The following is a 27,990-nucleotide window of genomic DNA, read 5'->3' as shown; positions in this document are numbered from 1 at the left end:
TTTTTATATAATACAATTTTTATAGAATGGAACAATGCTCACAAAATATTATGAAACTATATGTGGATAATATCATGTACAGACACACTTTGCTTCTCCTCACACGCATTTATATGTCTTGCTGTAAGACCTCTCAAAGACACAGAAATCACAGACCCCTTTATGCTCTTTTAATCCAAACAGAGACCCTGTGATCCATTCTGAACAGATGTTTTTTGCTAATGTAGGTTCAAAAAGGACAAAGGTTTAAAGGAAAAACTATTGTGTCAAAAGTTTCAAGGACTACTTGGTATTTAAGATTAATATATATGACTTAACATCTAATTTTGATAGTCTTTTCATCAAAATTGGTTCAATTTATGACAGTTTTAAATAGAACAATATCATTGGCAACATGAGCATGCCGTTTCTCCCTTCCAGTTGTTTTACAGTAGAGTAACTAATTATGTTATTTTTGGGCATTGTGCCATTGCTTTCCAAATGAGTGAACGCTGTGTTGGTGCGCCTCTAGATTTAACTCAGGGATATGTGTGCATGCGCGGGTGTTTGGGCATGCTCCATATTTGTTGTGTCCTGGTTTCCATCTTGTTCCGGATCATGTTTCATTGGACCCGCCCCTGTCCTACTTATTCCAGAAAGCAGTGGAGGCGTGCAGATTTAGAAATAAATGATTAAGTGGTGGTTGGATTAAGTACCTCATCCATCCTATTTTTTGGAAAAGCTTTCTTAAAATTTCAACATTATATAGTAGCAAGGTAGAGAGGTAACTCTTCAAAGTACATACCGTTTTATTCAGACCTTTTATCTTTCTAGAGCCATTTCTCTTCCTCCCTCATTTATTAAACTGCATTTGGATACTTCTATATGAAAATAACTGATCTCCATATATATATATGATATATGTGATCTATATATAATATATGTTCCATTTATATTGTGTTTTTAAGAATTATTACAGATTTTTCTCCCTTTTTCACCCCTGCTTTATTAGAAGATTGAAGTCATTAGCTTAGTGTTGTATTTGGGTGGGGTTCTAGTCACAGTCACCAAATGAAGTGCTGTACCAGCCACATAACAGCTGCTTGTAGGAGAATCCCCCTGAGACATTGGACCTATTAATACGGCTCAGCATACAATGAAAACGCTAAAAAAGGAATAGACCTAAACAACAAGCAGGGAATTATGCTTGAAGATACTGAGTAAAGAAAGAGACATTCACAAGGAGTAGGTTGCCCCCTTGTGCCGTGATGAGCACTTTTCCAAGCAAATTCAGCCCAGTGACATCAGTATCTCGTCACAAGAAGCAGGATGTAGTGTGCAGACTGCAGGAGTGGGGGTGGTCTCCAGAGTCCTGGCCTAGGGAGGGTACAGTGGGCTGGGTTTGGCTGAATTCAAAGGTCAGGCGCATTGTGGGGCTGTGGGGGTGGAAAGAGAAGCAGGCGCTGCTGCTTTAGTGGATCTGTCATAGTGAATATGCTGCTGCAGTGCTTCATAATCAATGCATGAATGCGGACATGGACAGCCTGGTATGGCTTGCATAGCAGAGTGTTTTAATTTTACTTGGGTGTATGTGGTTGGTGTGTTTTGTGCCTGGCATAATGCTCGGAAAGATTTGAAGGTGACAATTAGCTGACAAAAATGCGGGTATTAAATTCTGTCTATTATTTACTATACTATACACCATACATTTTTATAAATCAACCCATACTTGTCTGCATTGATTAGGGTGTGGGTGTTTGTGCACACATGGATCATGTCTGTGCCGAAGACGGCGTTGCTATGGAGACAAGAGAGCTGTTCAAAGCGAGAGGGGAAGGGGGGGGGCTCGCCTTGGAGCATGTTCAGATAGCACCCTTCCCCCAATCTACTCACACATAGAACACACCCTTCAAACATACACTTGTTCGCAAGGACACACATACAACCGATGGCTATGTAAAGGACAATCATGAAATCATAATATATAGGAGGTAGAAGAAGCTAATTTGGCAACTATATGATATGTGTAGCCCTTTAATTATGCAGTGAACACCCCTGATGTCGACTGCTTCCGCTCATGCTGCCTCCCTGCCTCCCACTCACTGCTGCCTTTGCCCCTTTGATCCCGTCTGTTGCTCCTTTTACTCTATCACGTGAGAGCTGCAGCACAGCCAGAGCAGCAGGGTAACAGGCAAAAACGTATTTCAATACTTGATTTATTATGCGCAGTTCCCTGTGTTTGGAGAGCAAACACTGTGTATATTTCTTAACTGCCATTTACTCACTATTAATTATTCAGCATTCAATTATCATGTCCTTAGGAAATATGACTTTGATCAATGCATATAGAGGGTAATTAATAAGAACTTAAATTGATATGTTAATGAGGAGTTTAACCATTGTAATCAACTGAAATATGAAAATAAGAAGCAAACATGTGACCTGTTTGCGCGTGTATGTGTTTGCAATTTTTTGATTTTGACTCAGCATAAGTGCATACAGAGCGTAGTATATGGATTAGTTGACCCTTCTGCGGATCATTCATAGAGAAGCTTTATCTGGCATTTAAAGAGTAGGTCAGACTCTTCATTACACAATCAGTGTTTCTTCCACATGGCAAAGTGGGCATGCAGAGCACCTGGTAGTATTCATAAACTGTAATAGGGATTTGCAATTCTATTTTTTCTTGAGGATCATAAACATTTTACTGTAGCTTTGTTTATTATTTCCTGTGACTGTGTATCGTAGTACATGTGTTTATTTACATTTTAGAGGTATTTACATTTATGTTGACATGTCATATTCATTTGTCCTATAAAATAATCTCACAGTGTCAGCAGGCCACGAAGCAGAATCCCTTACCAGAATCCCTGGTAAGATTTATGCTTTTGAAGAGATAACTCACTGGCCAGTGCTGAGTAAACTGTAGCCTCAGTGCTTCATGTTGTCATGTTGATTGTATGACAAAGATAATCCAGACTGGTCCTGTGAGGTCAGTGCAATACAGACAGTGACCTACAAATAAACTATGAATCATTGAATTTCATCATGGGCAGTCTGGTCTGATGAGCCAGGTGGTGTGTGCGTGTGTGTGAGTTTATGTATGTAAATAACCTAAATGTTAATTCCACTCTTCCATGCATAATTTCACTTGACATACATTAGTAGAATAGGGCACATACAGGTCATCCTTTGTGTGCTATTATTATTATTACATTTTGGGGTTAACGGATGACAGCGGCACGAAAATGGATGGTTATTCATATTTTCAAATCAAATCATGTTTCCTACTGAATGGAAATAGGACAGGAGTTCCTGAACCCAGGGTTTAATCCTGGGATTACACATGAGGGAATGATCATAAGCTCATGAGTAATGTCTCTGTGGAAAATGTGGAGAAAAACTCAAATCTTCAAAATATAGCACAGCATACGGAAGTCCCTTGTGCGTTCATGTGCAGTATAACAAAAGGGCCTACTTACCTTTATATAATGCCCTGAAGGCTGAAGAAATAAATTGTATTACTTTTTTCTTCCATTTTGCATCAGTGTTTAGCCTCATTTTGCATTTATGCAGACTCACATGTTGTACAGATTACCCTGAGGACAGGTTACTTAAATGCGATGGTTTGATACTTTAAAATCTGATAGCCGTGGAAATTTGTGTGTGTCACTCCACCAAAACTGCAATTTTTAACTCAAGTTTCCTGAATTATTCTTTACAATTTAAAAAAAATATTGCTTGAAGTATAAAAAAATGTAAAAGGAGTGGTGCAGAGGAGTAAAAAGGGGTATAATGAGCTGCGGTGCGTGCATGTTCAAATGATAGAAGGATTTCACTTGTATATTGTCTTTCTGGTCTTTTCAACTACTTAAAGTGCTTTACACTACTGCCACATTCACCCCATTCCACACACACACACTCTTGCACTAATGGCTATGCCTTCAGGAGCAATTGGTAATAGAGTGTTTTGCTCAAGGACACTTGGGCATGATGACTGATTAGAATCTGTGAACCTCAGCCGACCACAGCTCTCTCTGTGTGTGTGTGTGTGTGTGTGTGTGGTTTGCAGAATGCTTTCATACATGGAGGACACTTCTTACACAATCACCCGACATCAGAGCAGCTTTAGACTCAAGACATGCTCTGTGCGCTGTCCATGGTGCTGAAATGTGACTGTATGTATTTCTCATATGTGGGTTAGGCAGTAAAGCAGCATATACACTGTACACATCAATTTAAAAAATGGTGTCACTTACAGCTACTTATGTCATTTAAGCCTGCAAGTTACTTACTTAACCACTTAGCGTCGCTGTTGATCCATGTGAGACGGATGTACTATATGATACAACTAGGCCCCTCCCGTTTTCAGGCGACAAGCACATATCTCCAGTCTTTGTTATAAAGAGAGGATGGTGAAACAGACAGCGAGTTTTCTGATCATAACCAAAGCGCTCTTCGGATGATATTTCCAATACTAACGACAATCTTACTGTTTTTGGAAGTCACATTTGTTAATGTTGAACAGAAGAATGTCATCGCCTTGTAGATGGAGCTTTTTGGGGATATATATGTGGATTTTTGTTTTGGATTGTTACTGGGAAACTGTGTCTGGGCAGCTCTCCTATTCCGTCTCAGAGGAGGTAAACATCGGGACTCCTGTCGGAAATATCGCGAAGGACCTTAACCTTAATTCACAGGACCTGGAATCTCGTATGTTTCAGATTGTATCTGGTTCCAAAAGGAAATTCTTCCAGGTAAATGTAAAGACTGGTGTCCTTTATGTAAGTGATCGAATAGACAGAGAGGAGCTTTGCGCAGAGGAATTAAAATGCTCAGTAAGTGTAGAAGCCGTGATAAATAACCCCTTGAAGCTTTATCGTTTTGATGTAGAAATTTTAGATGTAAATGACAATCCCCCATTGTTCATGACCAAATTACAGAATTTGTTTATAGCTGAGAGTACTTTACCGGGAGTGAAATTCGCATTGTCTGAAGCAACTGATGCAGATGTAGGGAGAAACGGAGTCAGCAATTATAAATTAAGTCAAAATGAACATTTCTCTTTGGCAGTGCACAAAGCAGGTAGGAGTGTGTCTGCTGAGCTAGTGCTGCAGAAAGCTTTGGACCGAGAGAAGCAGCCTGTGCTCTCGATGACACTGACCGCTGTAGATGGAGGGAGTCCTGCAAAATCAGGCACCTCACAGATCGTAATTAATGTTTTAGACACCAATGATAACATTCCGATATTCAGCGAAACGTTGTACAAGACAAAAATCGTTGAAAACACGCCACTGGGAAAAATAGTAATCACTGTGAACGCAACCGATGCAGACGAAGGCCTGAACGGTGAGATAGTGTATTCATTGAGAAGCAAAGATCAAGATCACGTGCTTGAAATCTTTGAAATCGAAAGTGAAACCGGCGTCATTAAAGTAAAAGGCAAAATAGATTTTGAAGAAAAAAAGGCCTTTGAGATACGTGTAGAGGCAAGTGACAAAGGCCAGCCTCCGATGTCTGCCCATAGTAAGGTGCTGGTAGAAGTGGTGGACCAAAATGACAACGCTCCTGAGATCACTGTGACGTCACTCCACAGCACAGTGAGAGAGGACGCAGATGTACGCACCGTAGTTGCTCTAGTGTCAGTCCTTGACAAGGACGGTGGGGGAAATGGTGATGTGTTAATTGAAATAAAAAACGGAGTCCCACTTAAACTCGAGGCAAATTACAAAAATTATTATTCTTTGTTGGTTGCTGGACCCCTGGACAGAGAAAAGGTCTCAAACTACAACGTCTCCATAGTCGCTACTGATAAAGGAACCCCGCCACTCTCAGGCACGAGTGTATTTACAATATATGTTTCAGATGTCAATGATAATGCACCTCTTTTCAAACAGCCCCAAGTTAATGTGTTCGTGAATGAGAACAGTCCAGTGGGAGCTACAATTAAAAGAGTGACTGCATATGATAGTGATGTTGACAAGAACAGCCAGTTGAGCTATTCATTGTTACAAAGTAATGGTAACCACTTACCGTTGTCAACAATGATTAACATCAACTCAGAGACTGGAGATATAGTCAGCCTGCAGTCTTTTAACTATGAGGAGTTAAAAACTTTTCAGTTTAAAGTTCAGGCCACAGACTCTGGTGTTCCTCCGCTCAGCAGCAACGTGACTGTGAACGTTTTGATCCTGGATGAAAATGACAATAATCCAACTATCCTCGCGCCTTATTCTGAGCACGGCTCCGTTAACAGTGAGAGCATCCCCTATTCTGCTGAAGCAGGATACTTTGTGGCAAAGATCAGGGCTGTAGACGCAGACTCTGGATACAACGCGCTGCTCTCTTATCACCTCTCAGAGCCCAAAGGAAACAATCTCTTCCGGATCGGAACCAGCACCGGAGAGATCAGGACTAAGAGGAGAATGAGTGACAATGACCTGAAAACTCACCCCTTGGTGGTGCTGGTCTCTGATAATGGAGAACCCTCCCTGTCAGCTACTGTGTCTATTGATGTGGTGGTGGTTGAAAGTGCAGCTGACATCCAGACTCAGTTCAGACATGTGACCATAAAGGAGGAGAGCTTCTCTGATTTAAACCTGTATCTGCTCATCGCTATTGTGTCTGTGTCAGCCATCTTCCTGCTCAGCCTCATCACTTTAATAGCTGTCAAATGTCACAGGACAGACAGCAGTTTCAGCAGGTACGGAGCCCCAATGATCACCACCCACCCTGACGGGAGCTGGTCTTACTCCAAAGCTACTCAGCAGTATGACGTGTGTTTCAGCTCAGACACACTAAAGAGTGACGTAGTGGTTTTCCCCGCACCGTTTCCACCTGCAGATGCTGAACTCATCAGTATAAATGGAGGGGACACTTTCACCAGAACCCAGACCTTACCCAACACAGAGAAGGTAAGAAACGTATAAAAGGAAATATTGCATCTGTGTTCTTTTGTGTTAACATGTATACACAAGTCAAGGTGATAACTATAGGCTCATAAACTCTTTACCTTATGTAAACCTCACACACTGAAGGAAGTGTGTGTCACTGTCCTTGGTGCTGAAATATTAACCCTGTATTGAGGAGAATGTTGGATAAAGAGTTTACTTGGGGGGGATTAATTTCCTCTAACTTGAATCAGGTTTTTCAGTAAATTATTTTGTCATTTTCTGATTAAAAATATGACAGTTTCTTCAGATTTAGAGAAGAAACCTATATTTTGTCATTACATTCGTAGCCCCTGCTTTTTCCTTTAAAATGAGGAGACAAGAAGCACATGTTTGTCGTTAACAGTTTCCACCGCAAGAGAAACAGGATGCCACCTATTGGCTTGAATTATGATCGTCTGAAAAACTTGAAGAGTATAGTATAGTTATTACGAAACATTTGAATGTGCCTAGGTTTGTTTTTTAGTACTGTCTGAGATAAATTGCAATTACTTCAACTGATCACATGGGGACACTATAGACCACGACATCTAGACCTTGTTTCAGTAGGCAGTAGACTCCTCCCAAAAACAGAGGATGATGAGGAGGTTTCTCTTGGCTTTGTTACAAAGAGATGCAGAGCGAGAAAGAAAAGGAGGGATAGACATTTAAGAGCTAGTTAATAAAACTGCAACGATCTAGGATAGGTTTGTTTACCTGTCTTATGGATCTGTGACGGGAGAAGAAGAGGAATTTATGCAATTTCTGCGCTGGACAAAATTATGTATTGCCTGAGAGGAACGAGACATTTTCGGATATATCTTGTGGTCGTGCTGCTGAATTGTTGCTGGGACGTGGTTTGTGGACAGCTGTCATATTCCGTGTCAGAGGAGGTAAACCAGGGGACATTTGTTGGAAATATAGCCAAAGATCTAAATCTAAATGTTCAGGATTTAGAGTCTCGTATGTTTCAGATCGTTGCTGGATCAAAAAGAAAATATTTCGATGTCAATCTGAAAACGGGCGTGCTCTATGTCATTGAAAGAATAGATCGCGAGGAGCTTTGTGCGAAGGCTGCAAAATGTACTGTCAATGTAGAAGCCGTGATCAACGACCCACTAAAGCTTTACCGTTTAGAGATCACTATAACAGATATAAATGACAATGCTCCTGTCTTCTCTGAGCAGTTACAATCACTTAATATAGCCGAGAACGCATTGCCAGGAATTAAATTTGGACTAATAGGGGCATCGGATTTGGATGTGGAAAAGAACGATTTAAATACATACAAGCTAAGTAAAAATGATTACTTTACTCTGGAAACTAACAAAGGGGGAGACAGTGTGTCTGCTGACCTGGTACTGCTAAAATCTTTAGACCGCGAGCAGGATTCTGTTATAAAACTTACACTGACTGCAGTAGATGGAGGAAATCCATCCAAAACAGGAACCTCGCAAATTATTATAAACGTTTTAGATATTAACGACAATCCTCCTGTTTTCAGTAAATCTTTATACAAAACACAAGTTACCGAAAACTTGCCAACAGGGTCTGTTGTGATCATTCTGAATGCAACAGACGCAGATGAAGGTTTAAACAGTGAGATAGAGTACTCTTTGAGGAGAAAAGGTCAGGATCGTGTCTTGGATTTATTTCAGATTGATCCAAAATCTGGAGCAATTTTAGTCAGAGGTAAGATCGACTATGAAGAAAACACTGCGTTTGAAATTCATGCACAGGCCAGTGACAGAGGCCAGCCTCCGATGTCTGCTCATTGTAAGGTTCTAGTAGAGGTGGTGGACCAAAACGACAACGCTCCTGAGATCACTGTGACGTCACTACTGAACAGAGTAAAGGAGGACGCTGAAGTAGGTACTGCTATTGCACTTGTTTCTGTGCTGGACAAAGATGGAGGGAAAAACGGTGTGGTAAAAGCTGTAATTACAAACAATGCCCCGTTTAAATTAGACACGAATTATAAGAATTATTATTCGTTAGTCGTTAATGGTCTTCTCGACAGAGAGACTCAGGCCCAGTACAACGTATCTATTGTTGCAACTGACGAAGGGACCCCACCTCTCTCAAGCACCAACATAGTAACTGTTCAGGTTTCTGATGTCAATGACAACCCGCCTCGCTTCTCAGAGCAGCTGGTTAATGTTTATGTGAGAGAAAACAGTCCAGTAGGAGCGGTTATAACAACAGTGACAGCAGAAGATGCAGACAGTAATCAAAATGGCCAGGTCAGCTATTCATTTTTGCAGAGTAATAGTAACTCCCTACCTATATCGACAATAATTAATATAAACTCAGAGACCGGAGATATAGTCAGCCTGCAGTCGTTTAACTATGAGGAGTTAAAAACGTTTCAGTTTAAAGTTCAGGCCACAGACTCTGGTGTTCCTCCGCTCAGCAGCAACGTGACTGTGAACGTTTTGATCCTGGATGAAAATGACAATAATCCAACTATTCTCGCGCCCTATTCTGAGCACGGGTCCGTCAACAGTGAGAGCATCCCCTATTCTGCTGAAGCGGGATACTTTGTGGCAAAGATCAGGGCTGTAGACGCAGACTCTGGATACAACGCGCTGCTCTCTTATCACCTCTCTGAGCCCAAAGGAAATAATCTCTTCCGGATCGGAACCAGCACCGGAGAGATCAGGACTAAGAGGAGAATGAGTGACAATGACCTGAAAACTCACCCCTTGGTGGTGCTGGTCTCTGATAATGGAGAACCCTCCCTGTCAGCTACTGTGTCTATTGATGTGGTGGTGGTTGAAAGCGCAGCTGACATCCAGACTCAGTTCAGACATGTGACCATAAAGGAGGAGAGCTTCTCTGATTTAAACCTGTATCTGCTCATCGCCATTGTGTCGGTGTCAGCTATCTTCCTGCTCAGCCTCATCACTTTAATAGCTGTCAAATGTCACAGGACAGACGGCAGTTTCAGCAGGTACGGCGCCCCAATGATCACCACCCACCCTGACGGGAGCTGGTCTTACTCCAAATCTACTCAGCAGTATGACGTGTGTTTCAGCTCAGACACACTCAAGAGTGACGTAGTGGTTTTCCCCGCACCGTTTCCACCTGCAGATGCTGAACTCATCAGTATAAATGGAGGAGACACTTTTACAAGGACTCAGACTTTACCCAACAAAGAAATGGTAAGACAATGCATAAACTTAAATTCAAATATGGCATTAGAAACGGTATGCGTATTTTGATTTACGTTTTTATAAAAAGCTGTGTGCTATGTAATAATCAGTCAGTGTCCTTATTTTCAGTTTGACAATGTAGACTTTTGACAATGTAGACTTTCACTCACTGTTAAAATGTATCTATAAAACAGGAGATTTTTGAGTCGCTGATATGCATTTTCATTGTGTGTCGCTCTCCGTTGTGCTAAAGGGAACTCGCTGGATTTATTCTATGCTAAAAATAACGGAATTACAAAGTGTTTATCATATATATATATACATATATATATATCTCCACAAGTTTTAAACATCGTGCAACCTGTTGTAGTTTATTTTCAAACAATAAGTTGGCTCGAACTACATTGACATTTGTGTAGTATGCTTGTAGTACACTTTTTCGATTATTTTTTTCCCCGCAATGAATTTTGTGTGTAATTTAAACAACGTTTGTGTGTTTTTCGATTGGGATGATTCGTTTATACTCACCGACATATAAGGACTTTTGCTACTTCTACAACTATGCTAATGAGATTACTAAAAAACATTACCATTATCCGCTATTTATACACTAAATAACATAGCGAAGCTTTAAATGCCTTTGCTTTCAATATTAACTTATCTCACGAAAGATCTTAAAAATATGATGAATATGAATCTTAAATATCATTTGACTCATCGGCCTGGTTTGTCATTCGATTTTGTGATGTTTGCCATTGCTTAAGAGAGATTTGACATTTGTTACGATTGACCAGTGATCATGTTACATATAATATGTAGTTATGACACGTCTCCACATGGGGACGCTGCAGACCATCACATTTAGACTCTGATTTTGAAAGTTTAGGGCTCCTCCCAGATTCAGCGGATGATGTGTCATGGGCTTTGTTACAAAGAAAGGTAGGACGACAAAGAGCGGTCGTCTTGTTCAGTTGAGAAAATGTCGAAATAATTATTTCGAATAATTATTTCTTGATCCGTCTCTCTTGTTTGTTGTAACGCACTCAATCGTGTATCCTACGTCCTTTTCCCGATGAGTGGAATAATGATTTTTCCGAGCAGAACGAGCTCTGTGTGGATATATCTCTTGGTCGTGCTGCTGGATTGTTACTGGGACTCGGTGTCTGGGCAGCTCTCTTATTCCGTCTCAGAGGAGGTAAACCTGGGGACTGTTGTTGGAAATATCGCCAAAGATCTGAACATCAATGTGCAGGATTTGGAGTCCCGAATGTTTCAGATCGTTGCTGGATCAAAGACTAAATACTTCGAGGTAAACCTAAAGACTGGTGTCCTGTATGTTAATGAGAGAATAGATCGAGAAGGACTCTGCGGAGACGAACCCAAATGTTCTCTCAGTGTAGAAGCTGTTATCAATAACCCGTTAAAACTGTACCGGATTGAAATTATTATTTTAGATGTGAATGACAATTCTCCGTCATTTACCAGCACGTCACAGATAATAAACATAACAGAGAGCACAGCAGCAGGGGCTAGATTTCCCTTGCAACGAGCTCAAGATGCAGACGTAGGTAAAAATACAGTACATACCTACAAGGTTAGTCAAAACGAATACTTCACTCTTTCCACACATAAAGGAGAAAGTGTTACCGCCGAATTACTGCTTCAGAAAGCTTTAGACAGAGAAAAACAGTCTGTGATTCGTCTCACATTGACTGCCATTGATGGAGGAACTCCTGCAAAATCTGGTAGAATGGACATTATAGTAAATGTTCTGGACATCAATGATAACGCTCCTGTTTTTAGCCATAATCTGTATAAAACAAGTGTTTTTGAAAATGTTAAAGTAGGAACCTCAATAATAACATTAAATGCTACTGATTTAGATGCAGGTCTGAATGGACAAATCATTTATTCCTTCAGTAAAATAGATCAGGTGACCAAATCTGATCTGTTCGATATAGATGAAAAGACTGGTACTGTAACAAATAAGAAAAATATCGACTTTGAAGAGAACAATGCTTTTGAGATCAGAGTACAGGCCAGTGATGGAGCTTATTCACCGATGACCTCACATGCCAAATTATTGATTGAAGTTTTAGACGTTAATGACAATGCCCCTGAAATCACAGTTACATCATTGTTAAACACAGTGAGAGAAGACGCCTCCATTGGCACCGCCATTGCACTTGTTTCAGTGTTTGACAAAGACGGAGGAAAAAATGGGATGGTAAACTCTAAAATCTCCAACGATGTCCCATTTAAGTTAGAGTCAAATTACAAGAATTACTATTCTCTGGTGGTGGACGGTCCTCTTGACAGAGAGAGAACATCTCAATATAATATCAGCATCACTGCTACAGATGAGGGCAGCCCACCTCTCTCAAGCACGAGCGTTATTAATGTTCACCTCTCAGATGTGAATGATAACAAACCTCTTTTCACAGAAAACATTATCAATGTCTTTGTGAAAGAAAACAGTCCAGTAGGAGAAGTTATAAAAACAGTTACAGCAACTGATGCTGACATCAGTCAAAATGGTCAGGTGAGCTATTCATTGTTACACAACAACAGTAACTCACTGCCGCTCTCGACAATGATTAATATCAACTCAGAGACTGGAGATATAGTCAGCCTGCAGTCGTTTAACTATGAGGAGCTAAAAACGTTTCAGTTTAAAGTTCAGGCCACAGACTCTGGTGTTCCTCCGCTCAGCAGCAACGTGACTGTGAACGTTTTGATCCTGGATGAAAATGACAATAATCCAACTATTCTCGCGCCTTATTCTGAGCACGGCTCTGTCAACAGTGAGAGCATCCCCTATTCTGCTGAAGCGGGATACTTTGTGGCAAAGATCAGGGCTGTAGACGCAGACTCTGGATACAACGCGCTGCTCTCTTATCACCTCTCTGAGCCCAAAGGAAACAATCTCTTCCGGATCGGAACCAGCACCGGAGAGATCAGGACTAAGAGGAGAATGAGTGACAATGACCTGAAAACTCACCCCTTGGTGGTGCTGGTCTCTGATAATGGAGAACCCTCCCTGTCAGCTACTTTGTCTATTGATGTGGTGGTGGTTGAAAGCGCAGCTGACATCCAGACTCAGTTCAGACATGTGACCATAAAGGAGGAGAGCTTCTCTGATTTAAACCTGTATCTGCTCATCGCTATAGTGTCGGTGTCAGCCATCTTCCTGCTCAGCCTCATCACTTTAATAGCTGTCAAATGTCACAGGACAGACGGCAGTTTCAGCAGGTACGGAGCCCCAATGATCACCACCCACCCTGACGGGAGCTGGTCTTACTCCAAATCTACTCAGCAGTATGACGTGTGTTTCAGCTCAGACACACTCAAGAGTGACGTAGTGGTTTTCCCCGCACCGTTTCCACCTGTAGATGCTGAACTGATCAGTATAAATGGAGGAGACACTTTTACACGGACTCAGACTTTACCCAACAAAGAAATGGTAAGAATAAATCAACCTCTTTCCAATTAACACAATTTTCACAACATGCTATTTCTTATTAGTATAAGAGCTTTGGGCTTATACTTATACTTATAACATAGGCTACTTATACTTATACTTCACATAGGCCTTAACACTGTAACTATTCTTTATGAGACAATACATCCCTAGTTTTTGTTTACATCATATAGCAACAGACCATTTATTTTTGTTCTTAAGACACATTTTACTCTCAATCTCCTGAATATCGCAGAGTTACCTATTTAGAAACTAAATGGCTATGTAATGATTCCTAACATTCGCGATGTTTACATGGGATCTCCTCTCCAGCAATAATAAAATACATGATAATCTAGGTCTTGATTAGTCAGTCTTAAATGGAGCTTGCTGTTAATATGCTATTGTATCTAAAAATCAATCATTTTGAACTGTCGATTGGCTAGCTCTTGGCTGGTCGCTCTCCGTGGTGCTGAAAACAGCTCTTACTACTGAATTGTACAGCGTCCTCGATTATTCGTACAAATACATGATTACATGAGCTTTAAAACAACATGATGGATGGGAAATCACATGAAAACCTATATCTCTAATCATACCCAACAAATTACACACTGCAGGACCCTGTTATAATGTATTTGCTTAAACTGTAAGATGATTTCAAACAGTAATTCAATCATTACTTCCTTTTAATTTGCATCCTCCGTGAGAAATGTGATCCGTTTAATAGAGAAAATATAGGTATATAGTTAATTTGATAAATGAATGAAACCAACGTTATCGTAACTTGGTGTTCTTTTTTGCACTTGCTTCATATTAATATATATCTGAGAATACTACGTGACCGTGTTGTTGTGTTAGATGAAGTATGTAGTTATGAAACGTGTCCACATGGGGACGCTGCAGACCATCACATTTATACGATCAATTTGAGGGTTCAAGACTCCTCCCAGATTCAGCAGATGATCAGTCGACGGGCATAATACAAAGAGAGGTGGGACGACAAAGAGCGGTCGTCTTCTGCTGTTGAGAAAATGTCGAAATATTTCTTTGGACTATTTCTTCCATGATCAAATTTTCTTGGTTTTGCTAACGCACTCAATGGTGTATCCTACGTCCTTTTCCCGATGAGTGGAATAATGATTTTTCCGAGCAGAACGAGCTCTGTGTGGATATATCTCTTGGTCGTGCTGCTGGATTTTTACTGGGACTCGGTGTCTGGGCAGCTCTCTTACTCCGTCTCAGAGGAGGTAAACCTGGGGACTGTTGTTGGAAATATCGCCAAAGATCTGAACATCAATGTGCAGGATTTGGAGTCCCGCATGTTTCAGATCGTTGCTGGATCAAAGACTAAATACTTCGAGGTAAACCTAAAGACTGGTGTCCTGTATGTTAATGAGAGAATAGATCGAGAGGAACTCTGCGGAGACGAACCCAAATGTTCTCTCAGTGTAGAAGCTGTTATCAATAACCCGTTAAAACTGTACCGGATTGAAGTAATTATCTTAGATGTAAATGACAATTCTCCATCATTTCAAAGAACGTCGCAGATAATAAACATAACAGAGAGCACAGCAGCAGGGGCTAGATTCCCCCTTCATCCAGCTCATGACGCAGACGTGGGTAAAAATACTGTAAATACCTACAAGCTTAGTCAGAATGAATACTTCACTCTTTCCACACATAAAGGAGAGAGCGGAACTCCCGAATTACTGCTTCACAAAGCTTTAGACAGAGAAAAACAGTCTGTGATTCGACTCACATTGACTGCCATTGATGGAGGAACTCCTGCGAAATCTGGTAGTATGGACATTATAGTAAATGTTTTGGACACCAATGATAACGCTCCTGTTTTTAGTCATACGCTGTACAAAACACGTGTTTATGAGAACGTAAAGATAGGCACGTCGATAATAACATTAAATGCCACTGATTTAGATGCAGGCCCGAATGGACGAGTGTTTTATTCATTTAGTGAAGTAGGCCGGGGAAAACAAATTGATCTGTTTGCGATAGATGAAAATACTGGTACTGTAACAACTAAAAAGAATATCGACTTTGAAGAGAACAATGCGTTTGAGATCAGAGTACAGGCCAATGATGGAGCTTCTTCTCCTCTCACTTCAAATGCTAAATTATTGATTGAAGTTTCGGACGTAAATGACAATGCCCCTGAAATCACAGTTACATCATTGTTAAACACAGTGAGAGAAGACGCCTCCATTGGCACCGCCATTGCACTTGTTTCAGTGTTTGACAAAGACGGAGGAAAAAATGGGATGGTAAACTGTAAAATCTCCAATGATGTCCCATTTAAGTTAGAGTCAAATTATAAGAATTACTATTCTCTGGTGGTGGACGGTCCTCTTGACAGAGAGAGAACATCTCAATATAATATCAGCATCACTGCTACAGATGAGGGCAGCCCACCTCTCTCAAGCACGAGCGTTATTGATGTTCACATCTCAGATGTCAATGACAACAAACCTCTTTTCACAGAAAATATTATCAATGTCTTTGTGAAAGAAAACAGTCTAGTAGGAGAAGTTATAAAAACAGTTACAGCAACTGATGCTGACATCAGTCAAAACGGTCAGATGAGCTATTCATTGTTACACAACAACAGTAATTCACTGCCGCTCTCGACAATGATTAACATCAACTCAGAGACTGGAGATATAGTCAGCCTGCAGTCTTTTAACTATGAAGAGTTAAAAACGTTTCAGTTTAAAGTTCAGGCCACAGACTCTGGTGTTCCTCCACTCAGCAGCAACGTGACTGTGAACGTATTGATCCTGGATGAAAATGACAATAATCCAACTATTCTCGCGCCTTATTCTGAGCACGGCTCCGTTAACAGTGAGAGCATCCCCTATTCTGCTGAAGCAGGATACTTTGTGGCAAAGATCAGGGCTGTAGATGCAGACTCTGGATACAATGCGCTGCTCTCTTATCACCTCTCTGAGCCCAAAGGAAACAATCTCTTCCGGATCGGAACCAGCACCGGAGAGATCAGGACTAAGAGGAGAATGAGTGACAATGACCTGAAAACTCACCCCTTGGTGGTGCTGGTCTCTGATAATGGAGAACCCTCCCTGTCAGCTACTGTGTCTATTGATGTGGTGGTGGTTGAAAGCGCAGCTGACATCCAGACTCAGTTCAGACATGTGACCATAAAGGAGGAGAGCTTCTCTGATTTAAACCTGTATCTGCTCATCGCTATAGTGTCGGTGTCAGTCATCTTCCTGCTCAGCCTCATCACTTTAATAGCTGTCAAATGTCACAGGACAGACGGCAGTTTCAGCAGGTACGGAGCCCCAATGATCACCACCCACCCTGACGGGAGCTGGTCTTACTCCAAATCTACTCAGCAGTATGACGTGTGTTTCAGCTCAGACACACTAAAGAGTGACGTAGTGGTTTTCCCCGCACCGTTTCCACCTGCAGATGCTGAACTTATCAGTATAAATGGAGGAGACACTTTTACCAGAACTCAGACGTTACCCAACAAAGACAAGGTAAGACCATGATGAAATTTCGTTCTCTGGCCTCTTGTTTTAGTATACTCTTGAAATTGTGAAATACTTTTTTCGAATTTGTGAAAAGCAGTACCAATAATGGTTGTTGGCATGTCGCGTGACTATGAAATGACAAATATATGGACCTCAATTTTGTAATGTAAAACATTACACAAATAATTTAATTTCGTTTCGTTAATATTTAGCCTGTCGTAAAATGTGTGGTGTGCTGCAACGGGTTCTATTAAGTATATGGCACTATCCTTGGTGTTGAACATACGGGCCAGCTCATGCATTGTTTATAAACTACGGGACGAGAAAAAAAAAGAAGAAAAGTAATCATGTTTTTTGTGCAATAATTTGTAATTGCAAGCCTTCATTCTTGCTTAAAGTGTTTAATATGTCTTCTGATATCCTTGGCAAACTTTATTTCGTGAAATATAATAGATGTAATTATTTTCAGTGAGCTTACTCTCAAGATAGTCTTTGCACATAGTTTTTTTTTTTTTTTCCAAGACTTCTTGGTATTGTGTTTGTCAGTTTTGCGTCTACTAAGTAATGCACTTGGGTTGTTTGTTTGTGTGCCAACTGAGCTAAACTCAAATACATATTTTATTCAGTCCGTGAAAATGTCCCTTACTTTTATCACTATTTTCTTTATAGTTTTCCAACAGAATGGCTCGTCTGAAGTGTGTATGCTACCGTGCTGCTTTAGCATATTATGGCTCTGTCCGCGGTGTTGAAATTATTACTCTCTGTTAAACTGACCTGAAAGCACACCCAGTAGTGAGGGAGTATTAATATGTGTCTGTCATCTGTGACTGGAATGTTTATGTCAAAGAGTTGTAGTACTTTCAAATGGCCATGGGGCTACACTATAGACCGTAACACCGCCAGCTGGTCGCTGATGTGTGGAAGCCCCTCCCACATTAAAAGCATCATCATATTTGCCAGTGCTTTGTTAGAATGAGACTCAGGCTGAAGGGGGATGGATAAAGACAACACAGCTTCATCTGATTTGGTCCGTGAAGCAAAGTTTTGGCGTCAGTAGGCTAAAGACGCGACGATATAAGAATATATGATTTGTTCTCGTTGTATGGAAGAATGTATCGGCTCGAGAGAAAGACTTCAGTTGGGATTTATCTTGTGCTTGTTGTCTTGGAATATAACTGGGGAGCGGTTTCCGGGCAGCTTTCCTACTCCGTCTCAGAGGAGGTAAACCTTGGGACTTCGGTTGGAAACCTCGCCAAGGATCTTAATCTTAATGTGCAGGATTTGGAGTCGCGTATGTTTCAGATCGTTGCTGGATCAAAGAGGAAGTATTTCGATGTAAATTTGAAGTCAGGGTTTCTCTATGTCAGCGAAAGAATAGACAGAGATGAGCTCTGTGTGAAAGCTGCAAAATGCACAATAAATGTAGAGGCTGTGATAAATAGCCCAATGAGACTTTACCGTATTGAAGTAAATATACTTGACGTTAACGATAATCCTCCGTCTTTCAGTGCTAAATCACAAACTATCGACATAGCAGAAAGCGTTTTACTTGGAGCTAGATTCCCTTTGCTGTCGGCCTACGATGCCGATGTTGGGAAAAATAGTATTGACTCATACAAGCTTAATAGCAATGAATATTTCTCTCTAGCGGTGCACAAAGGAGGGAGTGTGTCAGCTGAGCTGGTCCTGCAGAAATCACTAGACCGAGAAAAACAGGCTTTAATTAAACTTGCTCTCACTGCTGTAGACGGAGGAACACCATCCAAATCAGGCACGTCGGATATTATCATTAATGTTCTGGACATAAACGATAACATCCCGGCCTTTACGAAAACGTTGTATAAAACAAGTGTCACAGAAAATGCACCTATTGGAAGCACAGTAGTAACAGTGACTGCAACTGACGCTGATGAGGGGACAAACAAAGACATTGTGTATTTACTAAACTCCAAAGATCAGGACCACGTCTTGGACATTTTCGAAATTAATTCAGAAACAGGAATAATAACTGTGAAAGGTAAGGTAGACTTTGAAACAAACACTGCCTTCGAAATTCGCGTTCAAGCTGCAGACAAAGGCCAGCCTCCATTAACAGCGCAGTGTAAAGTACTAGTCGAGGTGATGGATCTAAATGACAATGCGCCTGATATCACAGTGACGTCACTGCTCAGTACAGTGCGGGAGGACGCTGAAATCGGCACAGCTATTGCACTTGTGTCCATTCTTGACAGCGATGGGGGCAAAAACGGCGAGGTCAATTGTGAAATATTGAATGTAGTTCCATTCAAATTAGAGACAAATTACAAGAATTACTATTCATTAGTTATTGCTGGAGCTCTAGACAGGGAACTAATTTCCAACTACAATATCACCATTAGAGCTACCGATGAAGGTAAGCCCCCCCTCTCTAACACTACTGTGGTTCATATTCAGGTTTCTGATGTCAATGACAACCTACCTCAATTTTCAGAGAAAGCAATTGATGTGTATGTGAAAGAAAACAGTCAAATAGGTATAGTTTTAAAGACAGTGTCTGCAACTGATGCTGATGTCAGTGAAAATGGTCAATTGACCTATTCAATAATAACTGATAATAACTTAGTTCAGTTATCTACAGTGATAAATATAAACTCAGAGACTGGAGATATAGTCAGTCTGCAGTCGTTTAACTATGAAGAGTTAAAAACATTTCAGTTTAAAGTTCAGGCCACAGACTCTGGTGTTCCTCCGCTCAGCAGCAACGTCACTGTGAACGTTTTGATCCTGGATGAAAATGACAATAATCCAACTATTCTCGCGCCCTATTCTGAGCACGGCTCCGTCAACAGTGAGAGCATCCCCTATTCTGCTGAAGCAGGATACTTTGTGGCAAAGATCAGGGCTGTAGACGCAGACTCTGGATACAACGCGCTGCTCTCTTATCACCTCTCTGAGCCCAAAGGAAACAATCTCTTCCGGATCGGAACCAGCACCGGAGAGATCAGGACTAAGAGGAGAATGAGTGACAATGACCTGAAAACTCACCCCTTGGTGGTGCTGGTCTCTGATAATGGAGAACCCTCCCTGTCAGCTACTGTGTCTATTGATGTGGTGGTGGTTGAAAGCGCAGCTGACATCCAGACTCAGTTCAGACATGTGACCATAAAGGAGGAGAGCTTCTCTGATTTAAACCTGTATCTGCTCATCGCTATTGTGTCGGTGTCAGCCATCTTCCTGCTCAGCCTCATCACTTTAATAGCTGTCAAATGTCACAGGACAGACGGCAGTTTCAGCAGGTACGGAGCCCCAATGATCACCACCCACCCTGACGGGAGCTGGTCTTACTCCAAATCTACTCAGCAGTATGACGTGTGTTTCAGCTCAGACACACTCAAGAGTGACGTAGTGGTTTTCCCCGCACCGTTTCCACCTGTAGATGCTGAACTTATCAGTATAAATGGAGGAGACACTTATACCAGAACTCAGACTTTGCCAAACAAGGAAAAGGTAAGGAATGTCTAAAAGTAGAATTTTTAATGACTTATTGTCTATGTTAAGTAAAGCATCTGTTTTCCAACCCTACATACAGATAATTGTTTTAAACTTAATATTTTTTAACTCTCTACTCCTTTTTTTAAGAATTTGAAATGGTGTGTAAGATAAAAATAACAACTTTTGTGGTTTAATGGTGGGTTACGTAAGAGAGTTAGCATGTGATTCAGTGAGTGCTTACTCGTTGTGTGAACATTTTCTATAACCCAAGAAGAAACTCAATATAATACAGTTGAAACGTGTTGGCTGAATTGCACCGTGCCTTGGATGAAGCACGCTGAATTCAGTCTGGCAGGGCGTTTATGAAAACTGCACTGAGCTGCTGTCCATGGTGCTGAAACGGCTTCTGTTACATGTCTTGAGATTTGGGTGCAGTCCATGGTACTGAAACTGTGTAGTGTCTAGTAATTCAGTAACTTCAGAAAATTGAATTTGTAACATGAGGGCTAATCTATAAGATTGCACATGTAGACTTTATTGTCCCCAAGGGGGAATTCTTTTCCACAGCACTGTTACTGTCCAAACAGACAAGTCCCACCAAAGAACATTCTTACACAGAAGACAGAGCATAACACAAACAGAGATCGACAAAAAGGCAAGAGTTCCCACTCTGGCCTGTTCAGCGAGGCCTTTTGTTTTGGGCCGTTGTAACAGCAGGGATCAGGCTATTCTAAACAGTGTATCTGCAGAGCTCAGGTCTTTCCAATCTGTCTGGTCAATTTTAATATATTAAGCTCTTTTTTGTGTCTCACATCGTGCATATGTATCCAAACGTGTCACGAGATGTCGCCAAAGACCATGCAAATATCTTGTGCTTGCGGTTTACAAACTCCTCCTCTATTCATGAGGGGGGAAACACGTCATCATCTGGCTGTGCTTTGTGGATTCAGCGTACAGACGAGTGTTTGCCGTTCACAGAGAGGATCATAACCGAGAATGGAGAAGTAAAACATTTTTTTTTCCCCCCAATTTTCGTGGAAAGTCCAATAGGTAGGAGCCAGGATTAGTCGCTTTTGACTAAACAGCAATGGCAGTCCGGGAACAATGGGATAATATTGCGGGTCTGTTCTTCTTTCTGCTTTGTCTCTGCGACTGGTCCGTTGCTCAGATATCCTACTCCATTTCAGAGGAGGTGGACAAAGGAGCATCGGTGGGAAATCTCGCTAAGGATTTAAATCTCAGTGCACAGCAGCTTCATTCGGCGGGTCTTCAGATTACCTCCGCCTATAAAAAACAGTATTTTGACATAAATCATGAGTCTGGACTACTTTTCGTGAGCGAGAGGGTAGATCGGGAGGAGCTTTGTCCTAATACGGTAAAGTGCTCTTTAAATGTAGAGGCCATATTAAGCAACCCCCGCAGTCTCCATCGAATCGAAGTTGTGATTACTGATATTAACGATAATGCTCCCTTTTTTTTGGAAGAATTAACTGCAATAGATATGTATGAGTCCTCTTATGTCGGTGAAAGACACCCGCTTCCAATCGCTCAAGACGCTGACGTAGGCATTAACTCGGTAAAGACTTACACATTAAACTCTAATGAATATTTCTCTTTAGATATACAGGGTAGTGGTGACCAGAGTGTGTCTGCTGAGTTAGTGCTTCAGAAAGCATTAGATCGAGAAAAACAGGCTGTTATTGAACTCACGCTGACAGCGATAGATGGAGGAAAACCTCCCAAAACGGGAACTCTACAGATAAATGTCAATGTCTTGGATGTAAATGACAATTCACCTTTGTTCAGTAAATCGCTTTACAAGGTTCAAATTGTTGAAAATGCAAATATTGGCACGACTTTATTAAAACTAACAGCCAGTGATTTAGATGAAGGTGTCAATGCTCAGCTTTTTTACTCTTTTACAGAAAAGGGCCGTTTAAAGCCTGATAACAAATTTGCTCTGGATGAAAATACTGGGGAAATTACAGTGAAAGGTAATATCGATTATGAGGAAAATCAAGCATACGAGATTCGTGTTCAGGCACGAGATAAAGGTAACCCTCCTCGCACTGCACATAGCAAGGTTTTAGTCGAAGTTATTGATGTCAATGACAACGCTCCAGAAATCTCGGTGTCATCTCTAATGAGTCAAGTGAAAGAGGACGCGGAAAAAGGCACAGCTGTTGCTATGGTGACTATAACTGATAAAGACGGGGGCAAAAATGGCCTGACAAACTGTAAAATTGCAGATTCCCTTCCTTTTAAATTAAAATCTAACTATAAAAACTATTACTCGTTGCTGGTTGACGGGCCTCTTGACAGAGAGAGTGTTTCCCAGTATAATGTATCGATTACTGCTACAGATGAAGGGACTCCTGCTTTGTCGAGCACGAGTGTCATAACTGTTCACATTTCTGACGTGAATGACAATCCTCCTCGTTTCTCTGAACCTTTAATCAACGTTTATGTGAAGGAGAATAGCCCAATTGGAACAACAATTCATACACTATCGACGATAGATTCAGATCTGGATGAAAACGCAAAAGCAATATACAATTTAATCAAAAGCTCTGTCAAGATAACCCAGTTAGCGTCAATGATTAATATCAACTCAGAGACTGGAGATATAGTCAGCCTGCAGTCGTTTAACTATGAGGAGTTAAAAACGTTTCAGTTTAAAGTTCAGGCCACAGACTCTGGTGTTCCTCCGCTCAGCAGCAACGTGACTGTGAACGTTTTGATCCTGGATGAGAATGACAATAATCCAACTGTCCTCGCGCCTTATTCTGAGCACGGCTCCGTCAACAGTGAGAGCATCCCCTATTCTGCTGAAGCGGGATACTTTGTGGCAAAGATCAGGGCTGTAGATGCAGACTCTGGATACAACGCGCTGCTCTCTTATCACCTCTCTGAGCCTAAAGGAAACAATCTCTTCCGGATCGGAACCAGCACCGGAGAGATCAGGACTAAGAGGAGAATGAGTGACAATGACCTGAAAACTCACCCCTTGGTGGTGCTGGTCTCTGATAATGGAGAACCCTCCCTGTCAGCTACTGTGTCTATTGATGTGGTGGTGGTTGAAAGCGCAGCTGACATCCAGACTCAGTTCAGACATGTGACCATAAAGGAGGAGAGCTTCTCTGATTTAAACCTGTATCTGCTCATCGCCATAGTGTCGGTGTCAGCCATCTTCCTGCTCAGCCTCATCACTTTAATAGCTGTCAAATGTCACAGGACAGACGGCAGTTTCAGCAGGTACGGCGCCCCAATGATCACCACCCACCCTGACGGGAGCTGGTCGTACTCCAAATCTACTCAGCAGTATGACGTGTGTTTCAGCTCAGACACGCTCAAGAGTGACGTAGTGGTTTTCCCCGCACCGTTTCCATCTGTAGATGCTGAACTCATCAGTATTAATGGAGGAGACACTTTTACCAGAACTCAGACTTTACCCAACAAAGAACAGGTAAGAACATAGATCAACTTAATGACTACTTTAAAGTTTAGCATTCATAACACGTTATCCTTTTGTTGAATGTTGATGCAAATGACTCTTTCTAAGCAATGATTAGGAAGAGACATGGCCTGGACTTATATGTGTTATATAAAATGTATCCTGAATATTAAGTTTGTTGTGTGATAGTGAAGACTCTTGCTTGCTGTAAATCTGAAGTTGTAGTTAATTTTCAGTCACTACTAGCAGTGGATTGTTTTTTTCGGTATCCCTGGTGCTAAACGCAAAGTGCATAATTTTATATCAAATCCCAATAAAACATAGGTCAGAACAAAATGTTGTTAGAGTGCAGAGTGATTAACGATCACATTTACATACACATTTGTTTGTAAGATTTGTCTAATGTGCCAGATGTCATTTTGTAATCTTTCTCTTCTGAGATGAATTCGTGCGTGTCGCTATCCATGGTGCTGAACTCAGCTTGCTAAACTTGCTTGAATTTCCCGGAACATCTATAATACAAAACCACACGGTGCTGGTCTTTCAAATGTAATTATTTAATTCGCAGAAACTTTTTTTTATTCATATTTAAAGGTGATTTGTACTTTAAAAGTCTTAAACATCCATTTGTTACAAACTGTTACTTTAGAAAGTTTTTCTTTATTTTTTTTTTACTTCATATACTCTCGCAGAGAAAGATTTTCCTTCATGAAACATTGAAATCGTAGATATGAAGTTGTTGATGAACTGAATGGTCCTCTTTATAACTTGGTGTTAAGATTCTTGTATTTGCAGTACTTTTAGGGAAAATGAGAACGGTAACTACGTGCCTGTGTTATTATGTTAGATATAGTACGTAGTTAAGACAGGTGTCCACATGGGGACGCTGCAGACCATCACATTTAGACTCTGATTTTGAAAGCTTAGGACTCCTCCCAGATTCAGCGGATGATGTGTCGATGGGCTTTGTTACAAAGAGAGGTAGGACGACAAAGAGCAGTCGCCTGGTTCGTTGGCCAAAATGTCAAATTATTTCTTTGGACTATTTCTTCTGTGATCTTTTACCTCTGGGTTGTTGAAACGTACTCAATCGTGTATCCTACGTCCTTTTCCCGACGAGTGGAATAATGATTTTTCCGAGCAGAACGAGCTCTGTGTGGATATATCTCTTGGTCGTGCTGCTGGATTGTTACTGGGACTCGGTGTCTGGGCAGCTCTCTTACTCCGTCTCAGAGGAGGTAAACCTGGGGACTGTTGTTGGAAATATCGTCAAAGATCTGAACATCAATGTGCAGGATTTAGAGTCCCGCATGTTTCAGATCGTTGCTGGATCAAAGACTAAATACTTCGAGGTAAATCTAAAGACTGGTGTCCTGTATGTTAATGAGAGAATAGATCGAGAGGAACTCTGCGGAGACGAACCCAAATGTTCTCTTAGTGTAGAAGCTGTTATCAATAACCCGTTAAAACTGTACCGGATAGAAATAATAATCCTCGATGTAAATGATAATTCACCATCATTTCTTAGCTCGTCAGAGGTTATTAACATAACAGAGATCACATCAGCAGGGGCTAAATTTCCTTTGCGTCCGGCTGACGATGCAGACGTGGGTAAAAATACAGTAAATACCTACAAGCTTAGTCAGAATGAATACTTCTCTCTTGCTGTACAAAAAGGAGAGAATGGAACTCCCGAATTACTGCTTCAGAAAGCTTTAGACAGAGAAAAACAGTCTGTGATTCGACTCACATTGACTGCAATTGATGGAGGAACTCCTGCGAAATCTGGAAGTATGGACATTATAGTAAATGTTTTAGACATCAATGATAACGCTCCTGTTTTCAGTCAAACGCTGTACAAGGTAAAAGTGTTTGAAAACACCGATTTAGGCACCTCGATTATAACGTTAAATGCTACCGATTTAGATGCAGGCCCAAACGGAGAAGTGTTTTATTCGTTCAATAAACTCGGTCGAGGAAAACAAACTGATCTGTTTGCAATAGATAAAAAAACAGGGACAGTTACAAACCAAAAGAATATCGACTTTGAAGAGAACAATGCTTTTGAGATCAGAGTACAGGCCAGTGATGGAGCTTCTTCACCAATGACCTCACATGCTAAATTATTGATTGAAGTTTTAGACGTTAATGACAATGACCCTGAAATCACAGTTACATCATTGTTAAACACTGTGAAAGAAGACGCCTCCATTGGCACCGCCATTGCACTTGTTTCAGTGTTTGACAAAGACGGAGGAAAAAATGGGATGGTAAACTCTAAAATCTCCAATGATGTCCCATTTAAATTAGAGTCAAATTATAAGAATTACTATTCTCTGGTGGTGGACGGTCCTCTTGACAGAGAGAGAACATCTCAATATAATATCAGCATCACTGCTACAGATGAGGGCAGCCCACCTCTCTCGAGCACGAGCGTTATTGATGTTCACATCTCAGATGTGAATGACAACAAACCTCGTTTCACAGAAAATATTATCAATGTCTTTGTGAAAGAAAACAGTCCAGTAGGAGAAGTTATAAAAACAGTTACAGCAACTGATGCTGACATCAGTCAAAATGGTCAGGTGAGCTATTCATTGTTACACAACAACAGTAACTCACTGCCGCTCTCGACAATGATCAATATAAACTCAGAGACTGGAGATATAGTCAGCCTGCAGTCTTTTAACTATGAGGAGTTAAAAACATTTCAGTTTAAAGTTCAGGCCACAGACTCTGGTGTTCCTCCGCTCAGCAGCAACGTGACTGTGAACGTTTTGATCCTGGATGAAAATGACAATAATCCAACGATTCTCGCGCCCTATTCTGAGCACGGCTCCGTCAACAGTGAGAGCATCCCCTATTCTGCTGAAGCAGGATACTTTGTGGCAAAGATCAGGGCTGTAGATGCAGACTCTGGATACAACGCGCTGCTCTCTTATCACCTCTCTGAGCCCAAAGGAAACAATCTCTTCCGGATGGGAACCAACACCGGAGAGATTAGGACTAAGAGGAGAATGAGTGACAATGACCTGAAAACTCACCCCTTGGTGGTGCTGGTCTCTGATAATGGAGAACCCTCCCTGTCAGCTACTGTGTCTATTGATGTGGTGGTGGTTGAAAGCGCAGCTGACATCCAGACTCAGTTCAGACATGTGACCATAAAGGAGGAGAGCTTCTCTGATTTAAACCTGTATCTGCTCATCGCCATAGTGTCGGTGTCAGCCATCTTCCTGATCAGCCTCATCACTTTAATAGCTGTCAAATGTCACAGGACAGACGGCAGTTTCAGCAGGTACGGAGCCCCAATGATCACCACCCACCCTGACGGGAGCTGGTCTTACTCCAAATCTACTCAGCAGTATGACGTGTGTTTCAGCTCAGACACACTAAAGAGTGACGTAGTGGTTTTCCCCGCACCGTTTCCGCCTGTAGATGCTGAACTCATCAGTATAAATGGAGGAGACACTTTTACCAGAACTCAGACGTTACCAAACACAGAGAAGGTAAGAACATAGATCAACTTAATGACTACTTAAAATCCAGTTACTACTAGCAGTGGATTGTTTATTTCGGTATCCCTGGTGCTAAACGCAAAGTGCATAATTTCATGTGAAATCCCAATAAAGCATAGGTCAGAATAAAGTGTTGCTGGAGTGCAGAGTGATTAACACATTCACACACACATTTGTTTGTAAGTTTTGATCAATATTGTATATTTTCCATAATTTGACTCGTTTAAGTTTATTTGCTCATATCACCTACTGCGCGTGTCGCTATCCGTGGTGCTGAACTCAGCTTGCTAGACTTGCTTGAATTTCCCTGAACATCTATAATCCAAAACCAAACGGTGCAGGTCTTTCAAATGTAATTATATATATATACAGTATATATTTGGCTTTCAACCTTCCTCAACATGATTCCATATTTTCAGATGTTTAATTCGCAGAAACTTTCTTTACTCATATTTAAAGGTTGCTTTATACTTTAAAAGTCTTAGTCCATTTGTTACAAACTGTTAGTTTAGTAG

The 27,990-nt window shown here is 41.1% G+C and overlaps 4 protein-coding genes across 15 annotated transcripts in view; all 4 read left to right on the top strand.

Annotated features, from left to right (window-relative positions):
• The window catches only part of LOC132981979 (protocadherin alpha-C2-like), a 173,709-nt gene that overhangs the window by 70,032 nt on the left and 75,687 nt on the right, over nt 1-27,990 (top strand). The window contains exon 1 of one of the 12 annotated variants that reach the window (XM_061048166.1): nt 4,385-6,893. The exons of 8 other annotated variants lie outside the window; for them this stretch is intronic. In XM_061048166.1, coding sequence (XP_060904149.1) covers nt 4,497-6,893 — 2,397 coding nt within the window. In that variant the 5' untranslated portion in view covers nt 4,385-4,496. Of the gene's footprint in view, nt 1-4,384; nt 6,894-7,541; nt 10,073-11,110; nt 13,527-21,476; nt 23,973-27,990 lie in introns of those variants that run through there. 3 more of the 12 variants (XM_061048171.1, XM_061048167.1, XM_061048175.1) reach the window with 3 other exon arrangements.
• LOC132982553 (protocadherin alpha-8-like) lies at nt 14,462-17,053 on the top strand. Its single transcript, XM_061049108.1, has one exon. It carries the CDS (start codon nt 14,651-14,653, stop codon nt 17,051-17,053), a length of 2,403 nt encoding a protein of 800 aa, XP_060905091.1. The 5' UTR covers nt 14,462-14,650.
• On the top strand, nt 17,410-21,045 carry LOC132981978 (protocadherin alpha-8-like). The gene has a single exon (XM_061048163.1). The coding sequence runs from the start codon at nt 18,146-18,148 to the stop codon at nt 20,534-20,536; it is 2,391 nt and encodes a 796-aa protein (XP_060904146.1). The 5' UTR covers nt 17,410-18,145; the 3' UTR covers nt 20,537-21,045.
• Nucleotides 24,762-27,478, top strand: LOC132982552 (protocadherin alpha-8-like). Its single transcript, XM_061049107.1, has one exon. The coding sequence runs from the start codon at nt 25,088-25,090 to the stop codon at nt 27,476-27,478; it is 2,391 nt and encodes a 796-aa protein (XP_060905090.1). The 5' UTR covers nt 24,762-25,087.

Source organism: Labrus mixtus, chromosome 10, assembly GCF_963584025.1.
Source record: "Labrus mixtus chromosome 10, fLabMix1.1, whole genome shotgun sequence".
Taxonomy (NCBI): domain Eukaryota; kingdom Metazoa; phylum Chordata; class Actinopteri; order Labriformes; family Labridae; genus Labrus; species Labrus mixtus.
This window is presented reverse-complemented; position numbering and strand designations above follow the sequence as displayed.